This window comes from Pistacia vera, unplaced genomic scaffold (genome assembly GCF_008641045.1).
Source record: "Pistacia vera cultivar Batoury unplaced genomic scaffold, PisVer_v2 Contig686, whole genome shotgun sequence".
Classification (NCBI taxonomy): Eukaryota; Viridiplantae; Streptophyta; class Magnoliopsida; order Sapindales; family Anacardiaceae; genus Pistacia; species Pistacia vera.
Window position 1 is genome coordinate 1,046,123 of NW_022196541.1, and position 12,240 is coordinate 1,058,362.

At 31.3% G+C, this 12,240-nt stretch overlaps 2 protein-coding genes across 2 annotated transcripts; both read right to left on the reverse strand.

The window, feature by feature from the left end:
- Window positions 1-7,139: 7,139 nt before the first annotated feature.
- On the reverse strand, window positions 7,140-7,523 carry LOC116113633 (F-box/LRR-repeat protein At3g48880-like). The gene has a single exon (XM_031399783.1). It carries the CDS (start codon window positions 7,521-7,523, stop codon window positions 7,140-7,142), a length of 384 nt encoding a protein of 127 aa, XP_031255643.1.
- A 1,552-nt stretch (window positions 7,524-9,075) lies between these two features.
- On the reverse strand, window positions 9,076-10,084 carry LOC116113634 (F-box/LRR-repeat protein At3g48880-like). The gene is made up of 3 exons (XM_031399785.1): window positions 9,832-10,084; window positions 9,726-9,756; window positions 9,076-9,589 (listed from the first exon to the last, which is right to left on the reverse strand). The coding sequence occupies exons 1-3, from the start codon at window positions 10,082-10,084 to the stop codon at window positions 9,076-9,078; spliced, it is 798 nt and encodes a 265-aa protein (XP_031255645.1).
- Between the last annotated feature and the right edge of the window lie 2,156 nt (window positions 10,085-12,240).

Consider the following 12,240-nt stretch of genomic DNA (forward strand, 5'->3'; position numbering starts at 1 on the left):
GATTGAAGTGAAAAATTAAACATATTTATATGAATATGAAAAGGTCATATTAAATGTTTAAATAAATACAGTAATATAATTTACTTGATACAAAGATATTTATATGTTTTATATTATTATTGTCAAATACGATGAACACTACATTGAATGTATTATCTGTTATAAATACATATTTTTTTACACATGCAATTGATCTATAAACTATCACGTGACAGGCGTCATCAAGATATTTAACATTAATATTACAATTAAATAGTTTAAATATTTACAGAAATAACATTACATAAACTGGAGATTTTGTTTCACATTCACAAAAATTAGCATCAATTGAATACATCCACGTCCATGATAATAACACGATTATAAACACTTGTGAGCCAAATTTTGACAAAATATTGTGAAAATGCTTAACAAATGGTTTAAATATTTACAGAAGTGCCATTAAGTGGACCAGAGAAAGGTACAACAACATTGCAATCAATATAATCAAAATTAGATGGCATCTCCTCATTTTTCAACACAATTGTCTCTAAAAAACTAGAATCTTCATTTGGGAATCTGTGTTTAAATTCTTTGACACAAGCTTTTCTAGTGGCCAAAAACATTTCTGACACCGAATCATAAGCCTCTTCTTTATCTTTCTCAGCTTGTGCAATTAAAGATTTAATCTTATTATTTTCTTCAGACAATTCATAACTTTTCTTTCTAAAGACTTCCTTTTGTTGCCGCTCATTTGCAAAAGACTCTTCAACATTTCTAAATGATTCTTGACAGTGTTTCAATTCAGTTTTGACCTTTTCAAACACATCCTTTGATATTTTCAACTGTTCTTTCAATCTGCGAACCTCGGCAATCATATATTCATTTTGTTTTGTCAAATTTGAGATCACATCTTCTAAAACAAGCCAACGTTCTCTGATTTCTAAGAAACCTTCATAAGCCTATTTAAAAAACAATGAAACCACCTTAACAGTAGCATGCCATAAGTATATATTCACATGATACAGTGAAAATACATTACCTCTTTCCCTAGACCGAAAGTTTTGCTGTCTAGATCTTCTTTACAAAGATTTTTCCATTTTCGTTCAGAATTTGTATTTGGACCCTGTTGCTGACAAGTTTTCTGCCGTTTCACCAATTGACATAATGGAATTTCTTCAGACTGATTATCTTCTTCTTTAGTCAGTTTAACATGGCAGGAACTAGAATTAGGTTTCACAGGATTGGAGACTGATGCAGGTAAAATCAAAGTCTGTACAAGCATTAATGATTCTGACTTGGAATCACTGCTTAATCCTGCTTTATGCAGTACTTCAGAATCAAGTCTTCGAATTAATTTCATCATGTTTTTTGGAGCCATTACTACAATCAAAACAAATGATAGTATTACAATATATACTAAACACAACAAGATAATATACCACTGGCATTTCATAACATGGATTCATAAAACAATGACAGTATTACAATGTATACTAAACACAATAAGATAATAAACAAAATCGTAATGAGAAAAACACCAACTTTAGTAGTAGATTTACTGACAAGATAATCTGCAACACGACTACCAGAACAAAAGATAAACAACCTGAGTAGAACAAACAAAATCGTAATAAAAAAACATACCAATTTCAGTAGTAAAAAGACCGACAAAATAATCTACAATACAACTGACAAAGAAACAAATAAACAACGCGAATACAATAAATTATCAGCACAACTATCTAAGAACAACTTCTTATAACAATAATAACAAATCTCGGAGCTATGTAAGAATAACATGCACTTTAATCAAAGTTAAAATCGATGACAAATTAATTAGACCAATGTAAAATAAAAAACGACATTGTCACTGTAAATAAAGAAAATGTACTTACTTATCTCAATTTCAGTCAACGATAAAAGACGGGTGTGGAAAATGCGACAAACAAACTGGGATAGATGCTCTTAATGCTGAAACTGACAGAGAAAACTCGAAATCCCAAAATTTACTTCAAGTAATTAAATATCAATAGCATTGTTAACGACAACGTTTTTCATTACTTACAAATTTTACAAAGCCAAAATGACAGCACATTGTAAAACTTTAGTATTACCATTTCATCCGAACAATATCAGTGTGACTTAATATAAAACTATAAAGGAAGGAAAATCAAATATTCCTTCAAAATCTCACCATCAAATACTTAATCTCAAAATACAAATGAATTTGACACTAACGTTTATAGAACACTAACGTTTATAGAACCAATAGAATTTTAAATTCAATAACATAAGCAATAACAATTCCCTACATAAAATAACATGAATCGGAAACAATATTTCCAATTCAAGGTGGAAAAAAAGTAGATATATAAATATAATAAATTAAAAATAGAGAAATCCTTGTAATTTAATTCCAACAATGTAAGTGACAGATAAAACACTTGATTGTGTGTTGATCAAGAATAGAAGATCAACTTAAAGCAACAGGAAGTGAAATTCGACCATATGTACAAAATCATGCAAACAGATGATGTTTTTCTAATGGGAGAAGATCATCACGCAAGTATTACAGTGTTGACGAACTAAGACAAAAGCGTTAGGAGGATGACAACCTAAAACCCAACGGACCAATTCTATATATGCCTATTCAAGAACATATTATGTAGATATTATATACAAGCAAAACAACATGTAAAGAAGAAGTACATATGCTGTAGTTTCTGACCAATAAATTACAGTCTCTACAATGTTCTAGTCAAAGAGCAAGAGACTTCGTCTCATCCATTTTCCATAGGCCTTCCTCATACTTGTACCACCTCAGAAAGCCTTCATCACTTTGAGTACACTGGCACATGATGCATGAGGGCTTAGTACATGTTAAGAACTCACATAATCGAGTAGCCTTCTATAAGATAATTTTATCTAACTTCTTAATAATTTTTTCGGGCAACTGTGGAGGAAACAGTGGACCTTCTATAAGAAGACAATGTGATATGTTGAGGATTTCCAGGTTTGGTACGTCATCCAGTATGAGCAATAGGGCATCCTTAACTATCATTGAACATCTCAAGCTCAAAACCTTCAAATTCGGAAGAAATCTGGCTATCGTAAAAGCAAAGAGAACGTCAAAAGGACATGTGACCTTTAGTTCATTGAAGTTCTTGCAATTTAGGGCTATTTCCTCTATAAGATAAGGGGGATTTGCTATAGTAGGCATTGTCAGAGATTCAAGACATCTCCATGTATGAATGACCTTGCAGATTACGTCTTTTTTTATTCTGTTCCAAGCTGGCATAACAAGGCGCCTCAACTGCAGGCATTTGCAGACAACAATATCTGGTAGATTACTTCCTAGTTCACTGTGCAAAAAAAAAAAAAAAAAAAAGAAAAAAGAAAATTAAAGATGATGATCACTGGTACCAAAGACAATTGAAAAGACTCGGTCAATAAACAACAAGAATAAAAAAAAATTACCTAGGTTTTAAACAGAAACATAAAAAAACATTACCTTTCAGCAATAAAAAATAAATTTCTCATCCCCTACATGCAAATTGAAGTGAAAAATCAAGATTCATGAATACCCATGCCGGTTGTTCGCCATAAATACCCATGCGGATTGTTCGCCATGTGGTACATTTTGGAAGATCTAGAATTGCTCAATTTTGACACATTGGACAGTCAAATTGCTCTATCTTGACACGCTGGGTTGGTATTTATTGCGTCATCTATATTTAATAATTAATAATAATACAGGTGCATTACATTGGCATTCCAAAGATGTGAATTAATAACAAGTATACAGGTGTATTAGATTGCTATTACTTATTGCATTGTATTGACATTGGAAAACTCTTTTTGTATTGAATTCGTATTTAATTGCGTTGGTATTCTGAAGGTCTAAATGAGGGGTTATAAAAGGGGCACATGTTTAGTTGTGGATCATCGCAATTTGTTGATTGGTATCAACAATATGTTTGGTCTTTTGTTAATTGTTAGATTGAATGATTGTTTTTGTTCGGTCATTTTATTTGAATGATTAATTGTATATCCTTCGAAAGGTCAGTCTGTTCCTTGATAATTTTAATATGAAGATTAATTAACTTTTGTTGTTTCCTTTTCTAGGTACTAGTTTTTATACGAATGGATAATTGTTTGTTAACGATGTTGACATGAAGATCAATTACATTTTCTTGTGTAAGATCGATTACATTTTCTTGTGTTTGTTTTCAAGGGGATGAGGATATGTGTTTGTTATTTTATTTGTAGAGTCATTTTTCCATTGCGTCCATTATGCCAATCGACCGGCATGAGACGTTGATTCGATGGGCGCGTGCGTTGCACGGGTATGTTTATTTAATATTTTTGGAATAGGTTGTAAAAATAACTTCTATATATGTACAAGTTTTAGAGTACATATAACTTTTATATATGTACAGAAATTAATAATTGCACCTTTATAATTATTAATATCAATTTATGTTATGGAGATCAATTATTTGAACTTAAAATTTATAGTGAATTCATTTTCAGGTTTGATATTTATTGTTTTTCTCATAGTATAGGATTCTTTCCAAGCTAAGGTTTGAAAACAGAGTAATTTCCATCTTTATACATTTTTTTCTAAATCTTCAACAAACGAGTCAATGTCTTATCAGAACACTCATCCACGTAAACATATGGTTCTAATGGGATTTTGATGAAATTTGATCTCAACATTGATAAATCAAGAGTTTTCCAAAGCAGAGGATCATAACAAGCTGAACGCCATGAATTACAAACGTGAGCAATCCCTGAAGTCAACTAGAAGATATCAAAAGACAGGAAGATTTTCACCAATATGTTAGTGTCCAACTCCACCCATCTTCTTACAGTAGAGGCACCCTCTTTCATTTGACCAGTTGTCCAATTATCTCATAAAAATTTCAGAGCATCAGCACACCTACATAAGATATCCACATAATGCATGTGCAGTGCATAAAATATCAATTAATAATTAATTTATATAAATTTAAAAAGATTCATACTAATCGAATGTATCAAATACTTAATATACTTGCGTAGAGATATAGATGAATGCAAACCGTTTAAATGATTATGGCCAAAAAAGTCTATAATCCTTGACTACAATAATCAATTTTTCTCGATAGAAACAACAATGAAACAACTCTGATATACATAACAAAACCAAATAATTAATGTTCAACAAAATAGAAATACCATCATTAATTTACAAAAATACTACTGATTACACTTTCCTTCTATGCGTTACAAACGATTTGCTACCGTTTCGTGTCTCATCACCCAATAAGTTGTCAACACTTTTTCAATTAACATGTCTTTCTCTTATTAAATGTCCGTTAATTTTCCCGGAGCAACTATTATATTGTAACAAAAATTCTCGCATAAAAATGAGTTCAAATTTATTCCCTCCGTTTATTTTCTATTTCTATTTAGATAAAACAAGTCAATATATATTCTAATGTGAAGTAACGAAATTTTAATTAGAAGACTAAAATACTGGAAAAAACATGAACAATATTTAATATTTTAATAGACATTTAATAACAATATTAGGCAAAACTGTTTATAAAAATGTTAAAAAATAAAACATATTCAAAATTAATAATTAACATGATATTATCTACCAAATCCAAACACGCAGAAAACGGTTCGCTATCCAGTACCCACACAAAAATTATATAAACCACTAAGACAATAATAACATCATAAATTCCATATACTTACACTGAAAAAAAAAACACTGCCAAAACATCATTATTCCTTTAAAAAAAATGAAAATACAACTCACAAATCTATTACAATAACCATCTCAAATTATGCAATGAATCATTGCAAAAGCAACTCAGAATAACAACACCACTCTTCAAGCAATACGGTTGACATAAGTTTTACTAATATCATCGCATTTCGTTAATTTGTTCATTTCATTATTTCCTTAGTCATACAGAAAATCGTATTTCAACTTCCAATAATTGAAGCCGATTATGCCGAATCACTTGTGTCTTTAGTTCTTAACAGTTCTTTATTACAGTTTTCTTAAAATTTGTAATTGTTAATTTCTTGATCCTACAGGTAATGATATTATGATTACCAGCTCTCGAAACAATTATTAACACTTTTTTTTGTTGTTGTTGTGGATCTTTTGTTTGGAAAACACCTTTTATTATTATTATTATTATTATTGTGGATCTTTTGTTTGAAAACCATTATTTACCTTACAAATCACAGATACAAATCTCTAAATGAACAAACAAACGTAAAGGAAGTCTTACAGAGAAGAAACATCTTCAAACAACGATACAAACTATCAGCAATAACAATAGCAGGTCTTTCCATTTTGAAGATCCTTGCAGAAGCAGATAATAAGCATGCTTCGCTACTATTTGGAACACATTTGTTCTTTGTGGAACATGATAGAAATAGAGTATTACAACTACTCATTGCAGCTTGCAAATAAGATGACCAGCAAGCAATGTATCAAATCGCCATTGCTCTAATCACTATGCATGACAATAGAAGTTTAAAAATTATATGACCTATTAATTCCACATGTTTTCTTTAAGCATCAACAACATTTTAAACGACAAAGTTTTTCATCATTTACGAATTTTACAAAGCCAAAACGACAGCGCACAGTAAAACTTTAATATTACCACTTCAGCTTAACAATGTCACTATAACTTATCATCAAAGTATAAAAGAAGCGAGACTCAAAGATTCCTTCAAAATCTCACTATCAAATACTAAACCTGACAATAGAAATGAATTTCACAATAACAATTACAAAATAAATAGCATAAATTGAAATATATAAAATACTCAATTGCATATTAGTTTGAAACCACTTCATTTTGAAATAACATTAATGAATAACGAAAGATAAATTTGAAACAACAGAAAGTAAAATTTTAACATGTGCACATAATTATGTAGACAGATAATACTTTTCCCATGAGAAAAGATCATCATGCAAGTATTACAATGTTGACCACCTAAAATGAAAGCCTTAAGAGTATGACAACCTAAACCACAACATACCAATTCTATATATGCTTATTCAACAACATATTATATATATATATTACATACAAGCAAAATAAAATATTAAAATTACAGTCTCTACAACTTCCTAATCAAAGAGCAAAAGACCTCGCCTCATCCATTTTCCATAGACCTTCCTCATATTTGTACCACCTCATAAAGCCTTCATAACTTCGAGTACGCTGGCACATAATGCATGAGTGCTCAATACATGTTAAGAACTCACGTAATCGAGCAGCCTTTTCCAAGATAATTTTCTTTGGCCTCTTAATAATTTTTTCGAGCATCATTGGAGAAAGAAGTGGACCTTCTATAAGAAGACTATGCGAAATGTTGAGGACTTCCAGATTTGGTAGGTCATCCAATATAAGCAATAGGGCATCCTCAACTATCGCTGAGCATCTCAAGCTCAAAACCTTCAAATTTGGAAGAAATTTGACTATCGTAGAAGTAAATAGAACATCAAAAGGACCCATGATCTTGAGTTTATTGAAGTTCTTGCAATTTACGGCTATTTCCTTTATAAGATAGGCGGATTTACTATACTAGGCATTGTCAGGGATTCAAGAGATCTCCATGTAGGAATGGCCTTGCAAATTACATCCTTCTTTATTCTATTCCAAGCTGGCATAATGAGACTGTTAGAGTAGGTGCCCTAGAGCCAATCAATTATTGTAAAATTGACTCTGCAGTAAATGTTTATTTATCAATAAAAGGCATATTCTTCTACATCGTCTATGTAATGATATATGTCCTTAGGATGGTAGAATCGTGATGAGGGTATCAAGTGTTTCAAATCTTGATAGTTAGAACTCTATGATCACATATGGTGGCCATTCCAGAAATGTCTGTAGCCCGAGTATTATTCTGACCAAGGACACAGATAATACAGTAAGGCTATCATAGTGTTGAACGACCTTGTCGAAAGGTAGTGACTGATCTCACTTGTCAAGGTTGTTTGCCGACAACCTGGTTCAATGCATGGGTGCGTGCTAGAGGCAAGTTCACTGGATAAACCCACCAGAGGATTCTATATGGATGGTAACCCCAGTGTCTATGGAATAAATCCTCTAACGGATGGTGGTTCATGTGATTGTTAGACTTGAGATCACTGGAGCGCCTTGTGCACCAATTGGTTTAGTTTGACACTAGCCCAATGTAGTTCTATTCATAGCTATCAATACGGTAGTGATTGGCTATATTGAGAAGTGTATCGAGACTACGGTGGATCGACAAAAGATTCATCACTCTTAGGTATGGGAAAATTTATCTCACTGGGTAATTCAGTAAATGGCAATGACATTAAATCTGTGGCCATAGTGGGATTGTGTAACGCCCCACTTGAGGTACGTNAATTCCACATGTTTTCTTTAAGTATCAACAACATTTTAAACGACAACGTTTTTCATCATTTACGAATTTTACAAAGCCAAAACGACAGCACACAGTAAAACTTTAATATTACCACTTCAACCAAACAATATCACTATAACTTATCATCAAAGTATAAAAAAAGTGAAACTCAAAGATTCCTTCGAAATCTCACTATCAAATACTAAACCTGACAATAGAAATGAATTTCACAATAACAATTACAAAATAAATGACATGAATTGAAATATATAAAATACTCAATTGGGTATTATTTTGAAACCACTTCATTTTGAAATAACATTAATGAATAACGAAAGATAAATTTGAAACAACAGAAAGTAAAATTTTAACATGTGTACATAATTATGCAGACAGATAATACTTTTCTCATGGGAGAAGATCATCATGCAAGTATTACAATGTTGACGACCTAAAAGAAAGCCTTAAGAGTATGACAACCTAAAACACAACAGACCAATTCTATATATGCTTACTCAACATATTATCTATATATTACATACAAGCAAAACAAAATATTAAAACTACAGTCTCTATAGCGTCCTAATCAAAGAGCAAGAGACCTCACCTCATCCATTTTTCATAGACCTTCCTCATCTTGTACCACCTCATAAAGCCTTCATCACTTCAAGTACGCTAACACATGATGCACGAGTGCTCAATACATGTTAAGAACTCACGTAATCGAGCAGCCTTTTCCAAGATAATTTTATCTGGCTTCTTAATAATTTTTTTGGGCATCACTGGAGAAAGAAGTGGACCTTCTATAAGAAGACTATGTGATATGTTGAGGACTTCCAGATTTGGTAGGTCATCCAATATAAGCAATAGGGCATCCTTAACTATCGCTGAGCATCTCAAGCTCAAAACCTTCAACCTTGGAAGAAATTTGACTATCATAGAATCAAAGAGAATATCAAAAGGACCCATGATCTTGAGTTCATTGAAGTTCTTGCAGTTTACGGCTATTTCCTCTATAAGATAAGGTGGATTTACTATACTAGGCATTGTCAGGGATTCGAGAGATCTCCATGTACTAATGGCCTTGCAAATTACATCCTTCTTTATTCTATTCCAAGCTGGCATAACGAGACGCCTCAGATGGGGGCACCTGCAGACAACAATATATGGTGCGTTACTTCCCAATTCCCTGTACCAAAAAGAAAATTAAAGGTGATGATCACTGGTACCAAAGGCAATGCCAAAGAGTCAGTCAATAAACAGCGAGAATAAAAAAACAAAATTACCTTTCAACAAGGTTTTAAACAGAAACATAAAAAAATTACCTTTCAGCAATATAAGTAAATTGTCCATCCCCTGCATACACATTGAAGTGAAAAATCAAGGTTCTTATCTATCCCTGACTAAGACTCAATGAAATTTTCAACAAACGAGTCAATGCCTTATCAGAACACTCATCCACGTAAACATATGGCTCTGATGGGATTTTGATCAAATTTGATCTCAACATTGACAAATCAAGAGTTTTCCAAAGCAGAGGATCACGGCAAGCTGAATGCCATGAATTACAAACTTGAGCAATGCCTAAAGTCAACTGCAAAACATCAAAACACAAGAAGATTTTTACCAATAAGTCAGTGTTCAGATCCTCCCATCTTCTTATAGCAGAGGCAACCTCTTTCATTTGAATAGTTGCCCAATTATCTCATAGAACTTTCAGAGCATCAGACACCTGCATAAGATATGCACATATTTCATGTACGATGCAAAAAATATCATCCAATACATTAAGTTATATGAATTTAAAAAGATTCGTATTAATCGAATGTATCAAATACTTAATATACCTTTGTACAGATATAGATGAATGCAAACTGTTTACACTTAAGATAAATTGATACTTAACATTAAATGATTATGAACAAAAAAGTTTATATTCGTTGAATAGAATAATCAATTTTGCTTGGTAGAATAAACAATGAAGGAACGATATTTGATATATATAACAAAATCGAGTAATTAATGTTCAACAAAATAAAAATATCATCATTATTTTAGAAAAATACTAAAAACGAGTTTAAAAAATAACAACACTTATTCTCATTAATAATTAACACAATAATATCTACCAAATCCAAACACACAGAAAATTGTTTGCTATCCAATATCTACACAAAAATTATATAAACCACTAACACCATAACAACTTTATAATTTCAATATACTTACACCGAAAAAAACACCACCAGAACAGCATGATTCCTTACAAAAGAACAAAAACACAACTCACAAACCTGTTACAATTACCATCACAAATATTGCAATGAATCATTGCAAAAGCAATTCAGAATAACAACACCACTCTTCAAGCAATACGATTAACATAAGTTTTACTAATATCATCATGTTTTGTTAATCTGTTAATTTCATTTTTTTGTTAGTCATATAGAAAACCGTATGTCAACTCCCAACAATTGAAACGGATTATGTCGAATCACTTGTGTCTTTAATTTTTAACAGCTTTCTAATATATAAAAACCAAAATACATGTTAGAATGGATATTTAACTGAACATATTTTTCACACTTTTCTATTGTTAACTTCTTCTTCATACAAGTAATGTTATTATGATTACCAACTGTTTGAAACTATTATTTACACCCTTCTTTTTTTTTTTTTTTTTTTTTTTTGGATCTTGTGTTTGAAAACCATTATTTAACTTACAATTTACAGGTGCAAGTCTCTAAACCAACAGTCCAAAGTAAAGCAAGTCCTACATAGAAGAAACATCCTCAAACAATGACACAAACTACCAGCAATAACAACTGCAAGGCTTTCAATTCTGAAGATCCTTGCAGAAGCAAAAAATAACCATGCTTCACTACTGCTTGGAACGCATTTGTTCTTCGTAGAACATGATAGAAACAAAGGATTACAACTACTTATTGCATCTTGCAAACAAGATAACCAGTAAGCAATGTATCAGACCGTCATTGCTCTAATCACTATGCACAACAGTAGAGGTGTAAAAATTCTAATGAAATTAGTGAAAGCAACCAATCAATTCCACAAACGAAAAATTCTAGGGAAGTGTTCAAGTCCATGACTCCAACTGCGACAATTCTCATTAAAAGGAGAATATTTCGGATTTGCCACAAAGAGAATCAAAATCGTATAAATTGGACCAGATCAACATCACCAAAAAATATCACATGTCCAACATGTAACGTAGATTAGCAAATAGTATGTATGAAATATAATTTTTAGTGAGCTCTTTATATTATTTATTACACATGTAAAAGTATCTCAATAAAAGTAATATTCTCTATATTCAATTTTATCATTGGATTGTCTACACATGCTTGACAAGCATCGATCTAAATATATTATAATGTAAATTAACAAAATCTATAAATAAACATTCCTATCGCACATCGAAAAAAACTTCGATTCTGTTACAAACCAATTTAAATCCCACACCAAATGATAACATCCATTTGAAGCACGACCGGTGAACCATTATTCACTATACAAACAATATATTATAATATCATCATCACATTTCTAACTTGAATACTTAACAAAATAATTATTATGTTTGTTACCGTTTCGTATCCTTTTATACAAGAACTTATTAACGTTTCTTCGATCAACATATTTACTTATTCCTAGACATTTATTTGTTTTCCCAAAGAACCTTTGGTATTCTCAAAACCAGATTCAAATAACAATACTGACTCCTATTAATAATAAACATCAATCTAAATAAATTATAATCTTAATTAAAAAAAAAAAAACTAGAAATAACCAATTCTATTACACATTTAAAAAAAAAAAAAT